The sequence below is a fragment of the Ranitomeya variabilis genome, chromosome 4 (assembly GCF_051348905.1).
Source record: "Ranitomeya variabilis isolate aRanVar5 chromosome 4, aRanVar5.hap1, whole genome shotgun sequence".
NCBI lineage: Eukaryota > Metazoa > Chordata > Amphibia > Anura > Dendrobatidae > Ranitomeya > Ranitomeya variabilis.
The window spans coordinates 611349089-611369567 of record NC_135235.1 but is presented as its reverse complement, the minus strand read 5'-3'; the positions used below and the strand labels follow the sequence as shown (position 1 = coordinate 611369567).

General features: G+C 43.8%; 1 protein-coding gene and 1 long non-coding RNA gene across 5 annotated transcripts in view; one reads left to right on the top strand and one right to left on the bottom strand.

Annotated features, from left to right (window-relative positions):
- GPR142 (G protein-coupled receptor 142) overlaps positions 1 to 7458 on the top strand; it is a 44978-nt gene extending 37520 nt beyond the window's left edge. For 3 of the 4 annotated variants that reach the window (XM_077253393.1, XM_077253394.1, XM_077253392.1), the window contains one exon: positions 6100 to 7458. In XM_077253393.1, coding sequence (XP_077109508.1) covers positions 6100 to 6977 — 878 coding nt within the window. In that variant the 3' untranslated portion in view covers positions 6978 to 7458. The remainder of the gene's footprint in view (positions 1 to 6099) is intronic. The other variant, XM_077253395.1, reaches the window with a different exon arrangement.
- LOC143766044 (uncharacterized) overlaps positions 1 to 20479 on the bottom strand; it is a 105602-nt gene that overhangs the window by 23941 nt on the left and 61182 nt on the right. The gene's annotated exons all lie outside the window — the stretch shown is intronic.

Below are 20479 nucleotides of genomic sequence, written 5' to 3'. Positions count from 1 at the left end.
TGCCATTAAGGATGTTATGGTGGGGTTCCCTGTGCCTGCAAGTCTGAATGAGTCCATGACAATGGCCATTCAGATCGATAGGCGTCTGCGGGAGCGCAAACCAGTGCACCATCTGGCGGTGTCCACTGAGAAGACGCCAGAAAACATGCAGTGTGATAGAATTCTGTCCAGAAGCGAGCGGCAGAATTTTAGACGGAAAAATGGGTTGTGTTTCTATTGTGGGGATTCTACTCATGTTATATCAGCATGCTCTAAGCGTACTAAAAAGCTTGATAAATCCGTTCCCATTGGCACTTTACAGTCTAAATTTATTTTGTCTGTGACCCTGATTTGCTCTTTGTCATCTATTACTACGGACGCCTATATCGACTCTGGCGCCGCTTTGAGTCTTATGGATTGGTCCTTTGCCAATCGTTGTGGGTATGATTTAGAGCCTTTGGAGACTCTTATTCCTCTGAAGGGGATTGACTCCACCCCATTGGCTAATAATAAACCACAATTCTGGACACAAGTGACTATGTGTATTAATCCGGATCACCAGGAGACTATTCGTTTTCTGGTGCTGTATAATCTACATGATGATTTGGTGCTAGGATTGCCTTGGCTGCAATCTCACAACCCAGTCCTTGACTGGAGAGCTATGTCTGTGTTGAGCTGGGGATGTAAGGGGACTCATGGGGACGTACCTTTGGTGTCCATTTCATCATCTATTCCCTCTGAAATCCCTGAGTTCCTGTCTGATTATCGTGACGTCTTTGAAGAACCCAAGCTGGGTTCGCTACCTCCGCACCGTGAGTGCGATTGTGCTATAGATTTAATTCCGGGTAGTAAATACCCAAAGGGTCGTTTATTTAATCTGTCTGTGCCTGAACATACTGCTATGCGAGAATATATAAAGGAGTCCTTGGAAAAGGGACATATTCGTCCATCGTCATCTCCCTTAGGAGCCGGTTTTTTCTTTGTGTCAAAAAAAGACGGCTCTTTGAGACCATGTATTGATTATCGGCTTTTGAATAAAATCACGGTTAAATATCAATACCCATTGCCGTTGCTGACTGATTTGTTTGCTCGCATAAAGGGGGCCAAGTGGTTCTCTAAGATTGATCTCCGTGGGGCGTATAATTTGGTGCGGATCAGGCAGGGGGATGAGTGGAAAACCGCATTTAATACGCCCGAGGGCCACTTTGAGTATTTGGTGATGCCTTTTGGTCTTTCTAATGCCCCTTCAGTCTTCCAGTCCTTTATGCATGATATTTTCCGCGATTTTTTGGATAAATTTATGATAGTGTATCTGGATGATATTCTGATTTTTTCGGATGATTGGGACTCTCATGTCCGGCAAGTTAAGAGGGTTTTTCAGGTTTTGCGGTCTAATTCTCTGTGTGTCAAGGGTTCTAAGTGCGTTTTTGGGGTTCAGAGAATTTCCTTTTTGGGATATATTTTTTCTCCCTCTTCCATTGAGATGGATCCTGTCAAGGTTCAAGCTATTTGTGATTGGACGCAGCCCTCTTCTCTTAAAAGTCTTCAGAAATTTTTGGGCTTTGCCAACTTTTATCGTCGATTTATTTCTGGTTTTTCGGATGTCGTTAAGCCATTGACCGATTTGACTAGACAGGGTGCTGATGTTGCTAATTGGTCCCCTGATGCTGTGGAGGCCTTTCAGGAGCTTAAGCGCCGTTTTTCTTCTGCCCCTGTGTTGCGTCAGCCTGATGTGACTCTTCCTTTTCAGGTTGAGGTCGACGCTTCTGAGATCGGGGCTGGGGCAGTGTTGTCGCAGAAAAGTTCTGACTGCGCCGTGATGAGGCCTTGTGCCTTCTTTTCCCGTAAATTTTCGCCCGCTGAGCGGAATTATGATGTTGGGAATCGGGAGCTTTTGGCCATGAAGTGGGCGTTTGAGGAGTGGCGCCATTGGCTCGAGGGGGCCAGACATCAGGTGGTGGTATTGACTGACCACAAAAATTTGATCTATCTTGAGACCGCCAGGCGCCTGAATCCTAGACAGGCGCGCTGGTCATTATTTTTCTCTCGGTTTAATTTTGTGGTATCGTACCTACCGGGTTCTAAGAATGTTAAGGCGGATGCCCTTTCTAGGAGTTTTGAGCCTGATTCACCCGGCAACTCTGACCCCACAGGTATTCTTAAGGAGGGAGTTATCTTGTCAGCCGTTTCTCCAGACCTGCGGCGGGCCTTGCAGGAGTTTCAGGCGGATAGACCGGATCGTTGTCCGCCTGATAGGTTGTTTGTTCCTGATGATTGGACCAGTAGAGTCATCTCTGAGGTACATTCTTCTGCATTGGCAGGTCATCCTGGAATTTTTGGTACCAGGGATTTGGTGGCAAGATCCTTCTGGTGGCCTTCCCTGTCACGAGATGTGCGAGGCTTTGTGCAGTCTTGTGACGTTTGTGCTCGGGCCAAGCCTTGTTGTTCTCGGGCTAGTGGATTATTGTTGCCCTTGCCTATTCCTAAGAGGCCTTGGACACACATCTCGATGGATTTTATTTCAGATCTGCCTGTTTCTCAGAAGATGTCTGTCATCTGGGTGGTGTGTGACCGTTTTTCTAAGATGGTCCATTTGGTTCCCCTGCCCAAATTGCCTTCTTCTTCCGAGTTGGTGCCCCTGTTTTTTCAAAATGTTGTTCGTTTGCATGGTATTCCTGAGAATATCGTTTCTGACAGAGGAACCCAATTTGTGTCTAGATTTTGGCGGGCATTCTGTGCTAGGATGGGCATAGACTTGTCTTTTTCGTCTGCTTTTCACCCTCAGACTAATGGCCAGACCGAGCGGACTAATCAGACCCTGGAGACATATCTGAGGTGTTTTGTGTCTGCTGACCAGGATGATTGGGTTGCTTTTTTGCCATTGGCGGAGTTCGCCCTCAATAATCGGGCCAGCTCTGCCACTTTGGTGTCCCCGTTTTTCTGTAATTCGGGGTTCCACCCTCGATTTTCCTCCGGTCAGATGGAATCCTCGGATTGTCCTGGAGTGGATGCGGTGGTGGAGAGATTGCATCATATCTGGGGGCAGGTGATGGACAATTTAAAGTTGTCCCAGGAGAAGACTCAGCTTTTTGCCAACCGTCACCGTCGTGTTGGTCCTCGGCTTTGTGTTGGAGATTTGGTGTGGTTGTCTTCTCGTTTTGTCCCTATGAGGGTCTCATCTCCTAAGTTTAAGCCTCGGTTCATCGGTCCGTATAAAATATTGGAGATTCTTAACCCTGTTTCCTTCCGTTTGGACCTCCCTGCATCCTTTTCTATTCATAACGTTTTTCATCGGTCGTTATTGCGCAGGTATGAGGCACCGGTTGTGCCTTCCGTTGAGCCTCCTGCTCCGGTGTTGGTTGAGGGTGAGTTGGAGTACGTTGTGGAAAAAATCCTAGACTCCCGTGTTTCCAGACGGAGACTCCAGTATCTGGTCAAGTGGAAGGGATACGGCCAGGAGGATAATTCTTGGGTCACTGCATCTGATGTTCATGCCTCTGATCTGGTTCGTGCCTTTCATAGGGCCCATCCTGATCGCCCTGGTGGTTCTGGTGAGGGTTCGGTGCCCCCTCCTTGAGGGGGGGGTACTGTTGTGAATTTGGATTCTGGGCTCCCCCGGTGGCTACTGGTGGAATTGAACTTGTGACATCATCTTCCCTGTTCACCTGTTCTGATTAGATCTGGGTGTCGCTATATAACCTGGCTTCTCTGTTAGATGCTTGCCGGTCAACAATGTTATCAGAAGCCTCTCTGTGCTTGTTCCTGCTCCCAGACATCTACTAGATAAGTTGGACATTCGTCCATGTTTTGTTTTTGTATTTTGGTTCCAGTTCACAGCTGCAGTTTCGTTACTGTGTCTGGAAAGCTCTTGTTGATCAGGAATTGCCACTCTGGTATTATGAGTTAATGCCAGAGTCCTAAAGTAATTTCTGGATGTGTTTTGTTAGGGTTTTCTACTGACCATGAAAGTATGCTTTCTGTCTTCTGCTATCTAGAAAGCGGACCTCAAATTTGCTAAAACTATTTTCCTGCTGCGTTTGTTGTTTCATCTCATATCACCGCCAATATATGTGGGGGGCTTCTGTCTCCTTTTTGGGCATTTCTCTAGAGGTGAGTCAGGTCTTATATTTCCCTCTGCTAGCATTATTTAGTTCTCCGGCCGGCGCTGGGCATATAGGGATAAAAAGTAGGACATGCTACCTGGCTACTTCTAGATGATGCGGTAGGTTTAGTTCATGGTCAGTACAGTTACATCTTCCAAGAGCTTGTTCCTATTGAGGCTTATGCTAGTTCTCTGGCCATGGAGATCATGACAGTATATTCCCTAATCATATTTTTTTCTTATTGTTTAGGAGCACTCGGTAGAATGTCTATTTTATTTTGTTATAGCTTAGATACTTTTCCTAATACATTGCGTGCGGTGGATGGTTGCCGTGGTGATGGTGGGGATGAGGACACGTTCCTCCTCCAATCTTGTGCAGTGCCCCTGTGGGTGGAACACCACAATCGGAGGGGCACCAACTTGCTGCCACTGGCTATTGCAGGCACGATCCCCTCTGTTAGATGGTGCAATTTATTACCTGGCCACATGAGTGGTCTGCGCCATCAGAGGGGATAGATTATATAGTCTCTTCTGCACCGTATTATCTTATCAGCTCCTATCTAAGATGGGTCTGTACAGGTTTTGATAATGATCAAATCTTTCTTTTCCTTTATGGCACTGCCCATTTATGCTACTTAGAGAAGTGGGACAGAGTAGGAATCTCTGATAATTGGTCATATTTTAAAATGTATGTCGCTGCTGTGGCCACATCATTATGGGGGATCAAGCACACAGCAGTGTGTACTTATATTGCAATTCTAACACGCTATTTAAAGTACCCACTTTTACATTATGCCATGCCTCCTGACAAGATGCGTTGTGTTTTGGCGGACCGTCGGCACAAAAAAAGTTCCATGTAACTTTTTTTGTGTGTCGCGGCCGAAACTCTGCCCCCTCCTCCCCGGACTGCAGAATGGGCAGCGGATGCGTTGTAAAACTGCATCCGCTGCCCGCGTCTTGCGGTTATTTCACAGCGTCCGTCAGTACGTCAGCCCGACGCATTGTGACGGGCCCGTACCGACGGAAGTGTGAAAGAAGCCTTAGTTTCAACCCTGGTCTACTCTTGGACATTGCCTCTGATATTTCCTTGTTCCACCTTTTGCTGCTCCTAGATAGTTACTGGTTCTCACTCTGAAAAAGTCTCTGGATCATCATTTAGCTTCAATTCCTAGTCAATTTTTACACGCCGTGTTTCTCATCACAGATCCTATTCTGCTCTCCATGTTGTTGCTTTCAGCTTTTAGCCTCTTCCTGGACTCATCCTCTTGTCCCATGCTCCAAGTTCCTGAACTAGCTCCATAGGCTTCTTCCATTTTCCATGTCTGGTTTTGTTCCTGTATAGCAATATTGCTGCAAATAGGTGACTACTATGAGGGAACAAAATAAGGTGTCCCTCAGACTTTGAACTCCAGCATAGCCATAGTAAAACCATTTTCAGTTCTTTCCAAATATCAAGAAGCGTAACAATTACCATAGGGATCCAATGATCAGAGGATAAATCAACATAGGGTTCTACTAAGCTGAACTTAGGGCTTCATTAAATCTCAGTAATCCAAACTTATGTCACCATAAGATTCCACTGGACTAAATAAAGAATACCATAGTTTTCTATTACATCTAACTTAGATTCCCATAGGGTACATTAAATAAAAAAGGCTGAATTCTTCACAGAGTAAAATATATATCCATATATGTCCACAATGAGAAAAACATGGCTGCTTTTTCCTTAAAACAGCAAAACACATGTTAATAGGTTTTGTCTAGAATTGCAGTATGGCTCCTTTGAAGAAAGTGGGGCCGTGTTGCAATACCACACACAACCTAGTCAAGTGTGGCCAACCTTTATTTCAGTTCCTTCAGGCACGTGGGATGTTCATTAGGTATAGCTATTTCTAAGAGTTGCCCAACAATACATAGAATTTTAGAAACAACTAGAAATTTATCCAGACACTATATGTCAGGCAATATATGTAGGACTCTGGATTTTTTTAAATTTCCATGTTCTTTTCTTCCAACAGTAAACATCCTAACAGCTTTCGCCCTCTCAAAGCTGGCGTCCAGGACCAAGAAATCTTCCTACTTCTACCTTCTGGCCCTCACCACCTCCGACATCTTGACTCAGATTTTTATTGTTTTTGTTGGCTTCATTCTTCAGACCGCCATCCTCCATCGCAAGGTGCCCAACGCGTTCATTCATATGGTCAGTGTACTTGAGTTCTCCTCCAACCATGCCTCCATCTGGATCACTGTCATTTTAACCATGGATCGATATGTTGCTTTGTGTCTTCCCTTACAATATCGCTCTCTCTCCTACCCAGAACGTACACGTAAGATTATTGTAAGTGTTTTTCTAGCCTCATTTGTGACCGGCATCCCTTTCTACTGGTGGAGTGATGTATGGAGAGATCCTCGAGCACCAGGTGTGCTAGACCGTGTCCTCAAATGGGTCCATTGTTTCATAATTTACTTCATTCCTTGCACTTTCTTTTTTCTCATCAATACCATCATCATCCTTAGGCTCAGAAGGAAATCTGAGACCAAAAGGTACAAACTTCGAATAGGCAAGACCACAGCCATACTCATGAGCATCACAACTGTATTTGCTGTGCTATGGGCTCCTCGGACCATAGTCATAATCATTCACATGTATGTATCTTCTGTCCACAAGGACTGGAGGGTCCACTTGGCTATGGACATTGGAAATATGTTAGCTTTACTCAACACCGCTGTCAATTTCTTCTTGTATTGCTTCGTGAGTAGGAGTTTTCGAGATATGGTGAAGGAGATTCTTGGAATGCAACGACCCTGTCGCACAGCTGAGGGAAAAAAAAACCCAAGTGACAACTTTTCCGACTCTTTGAAGCCTCTGGAGGTTCCGCAGGCAACAACAATATAAAGTGAAGCTACAACAGATGAATGACCAGTTTTCCAATTTAACATTTGTCCATTATGATTGCATGTCAGTCTAAATATAAAAACATGCATGATGGAAGATTCTTTAAGATCATTGCAATATAAGACTGTAGGATCTCCATATGTCTCCTATGTTTAACACATATACAATGCCAAATGTGTATGTATGTGCTTCAGGAAGGAGGAAAGAGGAGAGGTGACCACAGATAATTTATGTGAATGTACGAACAAATAAAGGAAACTATCAGACACAAGTGAAATGTTTTGAGGGTACGGTGAAGTCTAATGAGTCGATGGCAATGAACAAACTGTCTTTTTCGCCCCACTCAACCTGGCAGCCGGCAAGTTAGCAGACTACCAGCCATAGACACCCTATGAATACTATGTCTTAAGGCTCCCATACATATTAAGTTTGACCAAAGCATGCAATTTCGGAGATACCAATCATCCAATGTGTTTGGGGGCCTCCGGCCAGGTAAATAAAGCCCCCGTAGACAGTAGACTAATGGCTGCCAAATACGCCCTTATTGACCAACAGTCCAGCCAACATGTGTATGTGGACCCCGGACTATTAATTGTCGGGTGAGATAAGAAACCAGCATGTCTGATTTTGGACTGCTGATGCTCTTCTTTTTCTCCCGGAGATAAGCCACCGTGTCTGCAAGTGGCTCTCTCATAGAGAACAGATGAGCTCTTGGCAGAGATAGGAGAGCCAGCCAGAATGGCTCTCAGCCAAACCATCGAAAGTGCATAATGGGCATAAGGATCAGGTAGTTTGAATGTCAGATGTTAAAAACCAGATCCTTTTGTTCTCAGCAAAGATAAGCCTTGATGGCTACTAGTTGACAGTCAGGGTAAGGAACCTCAGATCAGCAATTAAAATGGGGCCCACTCCTGGCATTACATAAGATAATAACACAATTTGATCTACTTTATTAAATACTGTGTTGTCCATACAGAGGGGGAGTCCTACTGATAATGGAAATACTCAGTAATTAGGCCATTAAGAGAAAGGTGAATGAGAAGGGACACAGGTAAAATCCTATCTGATCCAAGGACCTCTGGGAAAGATCCTTTTCCGCTTATCAAAGGTATCTAAATACACATAGGTGGATGGCCAACACTGACTGTGTGACATTGGCCCGGTCAATATAACCCCTACTGGACCTTTAGCACTGGTTGTTTTGCAGGATGTTGATTCTTCCCTTCTCTATGAGAAAAGGAAGGGAGGTTTTTTTTAATCAAATTTGTAGTCAAAAGTGCTCATTAGCATCCCCTATACACAGGGCCGGTGCCAAAGGGTGCTGGGGCTCACAGAATCTGAGGGGCCCACTTTGTCTTGTTTTAATTTGCAACATCCACCGTACATGTGGAAGTTCAAACGGCATGTACTGAGCGAAACAGAAGCTGAGACAGCTTCATACAGAGTGGGTGCCGGCTGTGTTATGGAGCCGGAACCCAAATGTAAGTGCTCTGATTGCTGCAGCTTAACACCTTAGACTCCGCTGTCACTAGTGATGGTGGCATTTAAGATGTTTGAAATGAAGGAAGGTGTCCCTTCAAACATAAAAGAGGAGGCAAGCTCTAAAAGACGGAACCACACCACCACCAGGTGAATTTTGAACAAAAGAAAATTACGGATAGTATTGTGTTATAGTGCACAAGAAAAAAACAACGCATTTCAAATGTGATAAAGCTCGAAACGCGTTGCCTATGACCACATTTATATCACAACCAATAAGTCAAGGATTTTAACCATTGATATCTTCATACTTGAAGCTCGACTATCTGCAATTTCCTCTTGTTGTTCCCTCAAAACACTCATCACCCCACCACCACCTCACCCTTGCAGCATAAAGGCAGGGTGCCGTCAGCATTGTCTTGGTGGCTAAAGGCCCCTGTGTTTACCATGTTTGTATAGCTATGAAGAAGATTAGAAATTTGACACTATCCTGTAATATTGCAGTATTGCAATTCACTGTACAAGTGATCACAGGTTCAAGTCCCCTAGAGAGACCAATAAAAAAATGCAGGAAAGGGAAAAAAAGAAAAATCGAAAAAAAAAAAAAATCTATAAAAGATTATATCACTGCCCTTTTTCAGAAATGTAAGTAAAATGTAAAAACAAATATTTACATGTTTGGTATTGCTTAGCGCTGCTTGCATAAAACTAATAAAATATCATAATAATTATCTCATACTGTCAATGCCGTAACAAAAAAATCTCCATTATTATTTGAGCCCAGTAAGTCTTTATTATATTGGTACCTTATAGCAATAGGGCAATGCATTGCGGTATCATATGGGCCTATAGTCCCATTATCATCTCACTGCCTCTGCAAAAGATGGTCAGGCGTGGCAAAATGCAAAAAGATTAAAGTTATTCCCTTAGCTGATACCAGAGAACAATTGATTGCACAGAAAATGGCCCTGAGGGTTATTGTCCCTTTAAATGGAGGCTGAATGTCTACATTTACCCACTTGCAGACATTGGGGTCTGTTAGTGGATCCTTTGAATAGTGCAATGGTCACAGAATGTATGTGTTAGTGGGGGAGTCAGGGAAGATAAAACTGCCGAAGTAGCAGCCCGCCATGAGCCTGAAAGGTAAAGAGATCCACTTGTGCAAAAATCCATTTTCTTAATAGTTCCCCAATATATTTTAATCTACAGTCGTGGTCAAAATTTTTAGACTGACTCAAGTTTTGGTTTTCACGTTTGCTGCTTCAGTGTTTTTAGATCTTTTAGTCGGATGTTTCTACTTTTACTGGAGTACAATTATCAATATTTCATACTCTTTACATTGCTATTGACCAATACATCAAGTTTCTACAAAGATTCAAAATATACAATGCGAGTCCTTATTTTTCACGACTTCTGCTTTTTCCCCTGGCAGCTGGATTTCGGCTTCTGGGCCAAATTATGACTAATGACCGCCCGTTCTTGTCTAATCAGTGCTCAGAGTTTATCACAATTTGTGGTTTTGTTTGTCCTCCCACTTTTTGAAGATTGACTACAGTTCCCAATGGAACTCAGGTCTGGGGAGTTTCCTGGCGTGGACCCAAAATTTCAATGTTTTGTTCCCTGGGCCTCTTAGTTATCACTTTTGCCTTGTGACATGGTCTCCATCATGCTGGAAAAAGCATTGTCATCATCAAATTGCAGCTGGATGGTTGGGAGAAGTTGTTCTTGGAGGATGGATAGATCTCATTCTTTATTTATGGCCCTGTTATTAGCCAAAATTATGAGTGAGACCCCTCCATGGATGGAAAGCCCCCACACTCTCAGGATGCTTTATTTACAGACACAGGACCCATGGTAGCGCTCACCTTTTCTTCTCTGCAAAGTCATTTTTCTAGATGTCCTAAACAGTCTGAAGGGACTTCATCAAAGGAAATAAGTCCCTGTACTTGAGTAAAAGTTACTTTCTCTGATGAAGCCTCTTCACATTGTTTGGGACATCTGGAAGAATGATTGCCCGGAGAAGAAAAAGTGAGTGCTACCATGAGTCCTGTGTCTGCCAACCGTAAAGCATCCTGAGACCTTTCATATGTGGGGGCTTTTCATCCATAGAGGTGCTCATTCATAACTTTGACCAACATGGCCATGAATAAAGAATAAGATCTAAACCTCATCCAAAAGCAACTTCTCCCAATGATCCAGGAGCAATTTGGTAATGAACAATTCTATTTCCAGCATGATGGAGACCTTGCCATAAGGCAACTGTAATAACTAAGTTAATTTTTTTTTTTTTAATGTTTGGATCCCCAGATGTCAATCTCATTATGAACCTGTGGCCAATCCTGAAAAATAAGAACAATGAAATTGTGATAAACTCCAACCACTGATTAGACAAGAATCATCCAGGATTTGACCCAAAAGCTGATATTCAGCTGCCAGGGCGAAAGGCAGAAGTCTTCAAAAATAAGGGACAACACTGTAAAATTGACTCTTTACATAAACTTGATGTATTTGTTAATAACAGTTTTAAAAACTAATGAAATGTTGATAATTGTACTGCAGTAACCATTAAAACATCCAATGAAAAGATCTGAAAATACTGAAGTAGCTAAGTGTGAAAAACGAAATTTGTAGTCTCAAAACTTTTGGCCTCAACTGTAACAGGATCGCTGCATGTCTAATATAATATCCCCACCAGGGGGCGCACTAAACACAGATTTCCTTGGACTGATTATAGCAGGGATACGTTTGCAGATTAATAAAGCTTTTCCTCCAAGGAATCATTCAAGACCTTGATGCGACCTTGTATTTTATACGCAATCGCATTATAGCACTCGGCTTTCCGACTGCAAATTTTCCTAGCTAGTGGAACCATGGTGTGTTGATCAGACGTTTGGAAAAGCTGGGTGACTGCAGCTCAAAAAGCATTTATTGTTTGTGAAAGTTCTTTTATATTTTTAGTAATTGTTTCTTTAAATAAACTGAAGGGCACCTGTCTGGGTTAAGCCTAAGGGGGCTGATGGCCACTGTATCAAGAGAGATGCCAGCAAACCAAAAAAAAATACAGGATTTAGATACAGGGCTAAGATGATTGAATGGATTTTTGCACCAAGCAAAGGAAATGCTTATTACGACTATGACACGAATGAACATATCTGGATGAAAGGGTTTGGCCATTTTATCATTGACGTATTAGGGGATAAACGCATATAGCCAAATAGTGCTTTTCCAGTGGTCTAAACTGGATACCAACTGATGGGTCATATGTGGCTTTTAGTGTGCTTCTGTCCTATGCCAGGAGGCTGTTGGTAAAGGCAAGCAAATAAATGTCATTGTCATAAAAAATTATGTCATTTTCTGAAATATTTTGGGTTTAGACCTGTCAAAATTTTCAAGATCTCTCTCCTGTCCCTCTATTATATATTGTGATAGGGTCACCTGGCATACTCCACTCCTCCAAGTCACTCATACCTGCCAACCTTTAAAGACAGGAAAAAGGAACACATACTGTGGAATATTGTGGCAGTTTTGATTTTAGGTTAAGCCACTTCCTTAAACTTGCAAAGTCCTTTGCATGTGCCCACACAGAACTACTGCTCCTAGTGAAGCCCATTAATGTGCTCATACAGTACCACTTTCCTGGCCAACACAGTCCCCTTAAACAGTATGATGCCCTCACAGTACATTTTCCTTACACAGTATGATGCCCCCACCGACAGGATGATGCCCCGGGCCCTACAGCCATTCCCACTCACACAGTGTGATGCCGCACACAGTACATTCCCACACACAGCATGATTTCACCACAGTCCCGCTCACACTAGTGATGCTGCGTTTGTGAATAATCTGGTATAAAGAGCCAGCTCTCTTCAGCGAAAAATGGGAGCTGACACCCCAGTGAGACTCACAGTCTCTGAATGTCTTTCACTAAGGTAAAATGATGGTGTTCGGCAGCCGAAACCCCACCCCAAATAACCAGTGCTTCATTGGTTGGCTGGAGATGGGCAGAGATTTCTTCTGTGGGTGGACAGGGTTTCAGCAGCAGTGAACACATACTGTATTTAATAGAGTTTCGTTTGGGATCCAAAAGAGCCCGCTCTTTTTGGTGTGCAAAACCAAGTGACCCAGATCACCAAAAAGAGTTAGACTACCCATCACTCCCTCTCACAGTATAATTCCCCATAGTCTTCCACAGTACATGCCACCATACACAGTTTGATGCCCTCACTACCACTCACACATAGTATGATGCCCCCACAGTTCCACTCCAAAGTATGATGACCCCACATAGCACATTCTCTCACACACTGTATGATGCTCCCACAATCCACCACACATAAAGATGCCCGACAATACTTTCCTGTGCACACAATATAGAGCCGTCATAGCCACCCACACAGTTTAATGTAATGCCTCACAAATCCTCACACAATACATTGCCCCCACATTCCCCCATACACAGTATGATAGCTTCATAGTTCTCCCACAAAGTATGTTCACCAACAGTCCCCCTCAATCAATTTGATGCCCTCAAAGGCCCACACACAATATGATGGCCCCACAGTTCTCGCAACACAGTATCATACCCTCTGCCAGTGCAGTCCCCCACTCAAAGAATACATATCCCCACAAATCCCCACATGCTGTGATTCCTCTGCAGTCCCACATACACAATGCAATACACCCACTACCCCACCCCTCATACACAGTATGATAGTTAGATACCCAATCAACCTCCCTCACAGAGTATAATGCCCCTCCCTCACACACAGAGTATGAAGACCCTACAGCCCCCTATACACACTATAATCCCTGCTCTGCTCCTGTGGTACTGATCTGGTTTCTGTTGCCTGTTTTGATACATACATGCATACAAATCAAGTGAAATTCCCAGGCCAAGCTCTACCTAGACAGCTCATTGCTCCACCATTATATTCAACTGTATCTGTGTTTTCAGGGCACATATTGAGGACATAATGCAGACCTCCTGGGACAATAGGACAGTTCTTTAAATGCAGGACGGCTGGGAGGTATGGATATGCAGCGCCCCAGAGTCCTGGTCGTTGCAGTAATGTCGCTCTTCCACCAGGGGGAGTGATATTACGTCTGATGGTACTAAAGGAGTTCATCTTTCCAGGTATCACAAAACAGACACCACACTTCACACTCCAGTCCACCAGGGGGAGCCTTGTTTCTATCTATTAGGACTCCCCTCACATTAGGGTAAAACTGGTGGGCTGGATAGAAAGTGAGTCAGAAGCTGCCTGGGTTTGACCCAGAGAGGACCTGTCAGGCAGACAGGGGGAAAGGAGGAACATCGGAGCTGCAGACAGAGGGCCCTTGTCAGGGGTGGGATCCTGACAGAGGCCTAGCACGAGACAGAAAGATACGGAGCTGCGCCTGCCCCACGTGCGGCAGCATCCTAAGGAAGGACAAGAAAGGAATTGTGTTGCAGGGAGTGAGAAATGAAGTCACAGCACAAGGAGACAACACCAGAAGGAGTTCTGTCTTGTAAGAGGCTGCCTCCTTCTGAGGCGCGTAGCCGGTGGCCGGAACACCGAGGGAGTAATTGACTCCACGCTTTACTTCAAAGACCAGCAGGACAGTCAATTCCAAGTTGGCTGCCCGACCTTAAAACCTAAGAAGACACAGTGGCAAATTGTGGGGGTCGGGGCGTCTCTAGGGTCCCTATAAACAAGCCTCAGGCCATCAGTCATACGGGTATGTCCTATACATACCATCTGGGGGACAGAGAGGAAGAAATAACATCTGGAACATCTACAAAGGTTGTGAGGACTATCCCGTGGTGCTCAGCAGGGAGGTACTACAACACCCAGGCGCTAGTAGGAAGGCTACTGATTTCCACCTGGATAAGAGAACTCTGGATTTTGCCTTCGGACCGGCCGGACTCTGCCTGCCCTGTAATCTGTACTCTGGACTGTGGATGCTGAAGTCTTCAGTAAAAGGTAAAGAGACTGCAACCTTTGTGTCCTCGTTATTCACTGCGCCTTACATCGTCCACCATCACCACCTACACTTCTGGCAAGCCCTGGGGGTACACTTCACCTGTGGGAAGGTATACCATCTAGCTGCCATTCCATCACCCCAGCGGACCCCTAAGCAGCGACGGTCACCTGACCGAGTACCACAGGTGGCGTCACAAACATTCTTCATATAAACTGTCACCACCCTTTTATTGGACGCCCCTCCTAGGGCCATGGGCCGGGTCGGGCCACCATGACAATCCCTATCGAGTACTGAAGGACCCGGTACCGAGTACCCCATTGCCCTTAACGTGGGGGCGATCCAGATATAACACATACACAATACATATAAAATGCAACTGCCCGTGTGTCCTCCACGGTGAAGAGAACGTAATAGCCTGCATATATCCTTTTGGTCTGCCACTGTGACGTCCCACTCTGGGGGGTTCTTGGGTACTAATCAAGTGGTTATCCAAATCTACACTCATTATGGAGTCTGCAGGCTTGAGGGTCAATACTAAAATTTTACTTAGGACCGCACCCTCTTGGTGGAACAGGTGTGATTGAACCCTCTCATGTATCTACTCACTGGTATTGGGCATGTCAAGATGCGAGATGCTAAATGCCCGTAGGTAAAAAGCTAAAAGTAGAAAATTCTCTTCGGTCACAGTCGTCGCAGGCCCTGTAGGCTCCAGGCAAGCAAAGCTACATTTTAAAACCTCAGTTGTATTCATACCTGGTTCTTCTGGTTATGTAATGGATGCTATTTTCTGCACATGACACAACATTGGAATAAGTCAGGTGTGACTGCTGGACAGTATTGGCCCAGGTGGACAGAGGAGCTGCTTTAGCATTTACATTATCTAATCCAGGAAGTGTTCAGATGTAACCTATGTTACATTCTGTGGAATGTATGTAACATGTATCCTGAAAACATCCTTGCGAAAACCACCACACCACTTGGTGACTCACATCATTCTTCTTTCACATCAACACTCAATCAAGGTATACCCCCTAAAACATTCACTCGACATTTTCAGGACATTTTAAGCATCGCTTTATTAGCTAAGGATTCGGAACACCCACTTCAGAGTAACTTTCCCTCGCCCCTTTAAGGCCCATTTTTCATATTTAGACATTACATCAAGGATAACATTATTTTCTATACCAACTTGTTTTTTTGCACATTGCCCCCATATTTTCTGATTTTATCCCCTTTCGAAATGCAGTCTGTGGTGTAATCAGATAATCACCAAGATTGTCAATCCTGGCTGATCTTGGAGAGCAAGGCTGCAGTCAACCATGTGTCACATTTGGTATTACATGAACCCAATTACATAAATAGTTATCAATATAATAGAAGGATGACTTAAATCCTCCAGAATGGGTTCTCTTCATGTGACAATTCCTTTAAATTTGTGTCCACATTTAGGTCAGTTTCACACATCTGATGTTATCGATCCAAGCACAGTCCATAATGTGGTCCTATAAGGCTGTTGAAATTGGGTCAGGAGAACGATGGATGAACTGGAAACCATGGTTCATACTCAGACGGTGAATTTCGAACATGTAATACTGGCCTTAGAGTAATAACATCTATTATGCATTACCTATTAGGGCAATCCATTAGCTAGAGTAAAGAATGCTTACAGTGAGCTCCTCTTCCTCTGGAGGACACAGCATGTCCATATATTACCGTATATTGATAAATTGGGGTACCATGTAATACTTCAAGTTTCCTGTGGAGGAGCTGCAAGTTAAGTGAAAGCTGGATTCCCCAACAGATTGTGGAGAAGCTGCAGGTTAAGTGAAAGCTGGATTCCCCAACAGATTCCAACTGATTGTGTTTTTATCAGGGGACTGTGCTAACAAAAAGGCATGATACAATGAGGAAAGAACATTTAATTTTCATAGTGATTTGATCTAACCTGTAACTTGATAAAAAAAAAATTAGTTATATACCTTGTAAAAATCCCTGAACTCCTAAGACTCTGCCACTCGTTTTTGTTTTACGCTGCACTACTACATTATAGAGATACTCACATTTCTTTCTGCTGAAGTGCACTATTTGAAATCTCTGCTTTGCGATCCAGTTAAGCGTTTCTTCAGAGTCTTCTCTGTGGGCGTTCACTTTCACCCCTCCCCCTCAGACACTACCAATCACAGCTAATCAGGTGATGTAGCAGTCTCAGACATTGCTGAGCTGTGATTGAAAGTGACTGGGAGGGAGGGGTGAAAGCGCACTCCCACATAGAAGACTGAAGAATCCCACAGTTGGTCTGCAAGTAGATATTTCACATAGTGCGCTCCAGCACAAATAAACGTGATATCTCTGCAATGGAGTGATTCAGTGTAAAAGAAAAAAGAGCAACAGAATCAGGGGAGCTCAGAGGTTTTCACAAAGTATTTAACCTATTTTTTTTTAGCAAGTGGCAGGTCGTCTTTAAGGTAGCCAATACATACGCATGTTCCTCATCTGTTCCAAAGAATTTTGTTGGAGTCATATGATGGTGTGTCATCTGTCTATGATGCTATATAAAGTTTCATCTTATTCTGACTTATTGTCTTATTTCCAGGAACAGTTATACAATGATTATCATTTTCTGAGAGTATCTGACGGTTCCCTGCCATCCTTCACATGTTGTGACTTGCTGTCCGTGAAGGTGATGTTTGATGAAGATCTTAGAGGATTGTACCAACAAAGAGCAGTGTCCTGTTCCCATAACAGCCTGCATGACTGTACACAAACATTTCCCTGACACGTAGGTTTCTTTCAATCGTCATTTCCCCACACCACGCCCTAATGGGGAGAAACTTGTCCTAAAATAAGTAAAACCACTATCAACGAACTCATACATGGCTACAGTTATGATTAATGGTGGACCTATTAGTTATGTGTGGGTAGAGGAGTGGAAAAAGTGCTAGACTCAGTACCGACATACTTTTTGGTAATAAACTATTCAAGACAATTTAGCAAGTTGTGACCTCTATGGGGAATAAGTGATAACTAGCTCGTTGGCGCTGGGCCCAGCAATCCTGAAATTAAGGGGGGCCACTCATGTGCACCAATGCTCCATTCATTGTCTACAGGACTACTGTTGATAACTGTGCACTGTCTGTACCTCTAGCATTTCTATAGACAATGAATGGTGTGCTATCACTCCATTTTCAGCACTATGTAATGGTCAGACCCTTGAGAATATCAGAATATCCTTAGGTATACCCAGGCTCCGACATAATAATAGGCCACAGAGGTTTAGTAAATGACAACTCCATTTGGAACTTACTTTATAGTTAACGATTTCCAATCAACCTTTTAGATCCTCCAATCATTTCTCCTGGTGGGCCCAAGGAACTCTAGTTCCAACACTAACTGCAAGAAGAACTCTGTTTTCTTCAACTTAGGGTTGTGAGATATCATGGAATGTGGACTAAGAGCAGTGCTATCAATCATTCTATAACCTACCCACATTATGTTTACTACCACTCTAGACACTGGGCACAATACATCTGTTCATTTCTTTGTTTTTTCCAAGGTTCTTCAATCCTTTTTTTATTCTCACTTTTATCATTCCTCAAATATCTATTTCCACTATATAAAAGATAGCAAATTAAAAAGAAGACATAAAAACTATATTTATTAGATATGCATTAACACTAGAACTACCGGAGGGGTCATTTTGACCCTTTTGCTATTTCGTTTTCCTATCATTTCTAAAATTTTAACAAATGAGTTCTGAGTTTTTGTGACTTTTATTTATTCATGGTAGTGTATATTTTAGGACACAAAAATGAATTGAAACTTTTTCAGGGGCCCGGATTTTACAATTCATACCTATAAGTACTGAAGGGGTCAATTTGACCCCATACATAAAAGTAGTAGTAGGCAAGTCTCCTAATAACAAATACATATGAGACCATGTAAAAGGAAAATGCATGCTGTACTTGATCTTAACACTGTTCCTACTAAGTTAAAATAAATGTTCTTTAACCCCTTAACGACCGCCGATACGCCTTTTAACGGCGGCCGCTAAGGGTACTTAAACCACAGGGCCGTTAATTAACGGCGCTGTGGAAAAAGTGAATAGCGCCCCCCAGAGTCGGATTTTCTCTGGGGTCTCGGTTGCCGAGGGTAGCCGAGACCCCAGAGAACATGATTCGGGGGGTTTTTACCGACCCCCGAGTTGCGATCGCCGGTAATTAACCGTTTACCGGCGGTCGCAACAAAAAAAAAAAAACGCAATTTGCCATTTAATTTCTCTGCCCTCCGATGTGATCGCACATCGGAGGACAGAGAAATGTGGTCCCCGATAGCCCCCCAATACTCACCTACCTCCCCCGGTGCTCCTCGTGGCTCCTGATGGGCACCGCCATCTTTTTCCAGGGAAATAATGGCGGGCGCATGCGCAGTACGGCCGCCGCCCGGCACCCGGATGTTCTTTGGGGTCTCGGCTGCCGGGGGTAGCCGAGACCCCAAAGAACATGATCGGGGTCGGTTTTTACCGACCCCTGTTTTGCGATCGCCGGTAATTAACTGTTTACCGGCGACCGCAAAAAAAAAAAAAAAAAAAGCGATGTCATTCTCTGTCCTCTGATGTGATCGCACATCAGAGGACAGAGAAATAGGGGGATTCAGGGACCCTGTTATACTTAGGCTAGGTTCACATTGCGTCAAGTACATGGCGTTAAACGGATCCGTTAAACGCATGTACAGAAAAGGATCAAATTTGTAGAAAAATCGGCTTCACGTTAACGCTTGCGTTAACGCTTTTGACAGCGTTTTTCTCATTTTGATGTCCGTTCGCGATGTATCCATTTGTCTGCGTTTGTCACTGTCAATAAAGTTTTTTTTTTTTTTCTCCTTTTGTCCTCGTCGGGGTGTGGGTGCAGACTCATTCTCCATTTTGAAAGCATTGAGTGAACTTCTGCTAGCAAGATGTTTGTGTCTGAGCTGGTTCGATTTCGCTTGATGCGGTTGCGACTTCGGCAGAGAAAGCGTAGTTCGCAAAGGAGATATTGGATCCATGAAGTGAATTTCTTGCGGAGTACTTATGGTGCCTTTCACACCCTGTATCTTCAGCTTCGGGATCACCCTTCAAAATTCCAACGCTATCTACGGATGTCCATTGAGACCTTTGATGTTCTGCTTTCACATGTGAAGGATGAGATACATCATCATCGCAGCACTTTCCGTGAAAGCATCTGTGCGGAGGAACGATTAGTAGTGACTGTGAGGTAATTATAAAAATTTTTCTCATTCTATTGACAAAGACTAGATCTAGGCATCGTGGGGCATAATGCTCATTTAGCAATTGTATATTCTATTTATGTAGCCTTTTAGTTGTCCTTTAAAATCCTAACATTTTTATTTTTTTTATTTTTCAATGCCGACAGATATCTGGCTACCGGAGAATCTTTTGCGTCACTGCATTACCAATTTAGACTGGGGAAGTCAACAATTTGCCAACTGGTTCGGGGAACTTGTGATGCCATTTGGAACAACTTGCAACCACTTGTGCTACCAACCCCAACATCAGAAATGTGGCTAGCGATTTCCCAACAGTTCGAGGATGTGGCTAATTTCCCCAATTGTATTGGTGCCGTGGACGGCAAGCACATACGGATTCAGAAACCAGCGCATAGTGGGTCCCTGTACTATAATTATAAAAAATACTTCTCGATAATCTTGATGGCTATTGGGGATGCAAGATACCGGTTTGTAGCTGTGGATATTGGTGCGTACGGCCGTACTAACGATTCAAGAGTCTTCAGAGACTCCAACATGGGGAGATGTTTGTATAGCAACAATTTTAACTTACCCTCATCACGACCTCTGCCGGGGACCGAAGACCCAAGTTTGCCCTTTGTTTTAGTTGGTGATGAGGCGTTCCAACTTGGGCAAAATCTCCTCAAACCGTACTCAAGCCGCAGTCTGAACTCCACCAAGCGCATTTTTAATTATCGCTTGAGCCGGGCAAGACGTTATGTGGAGTGCGCCTTTGGGATTTTGACATTAAAATGGCGAATTCTACTAACGTGCAT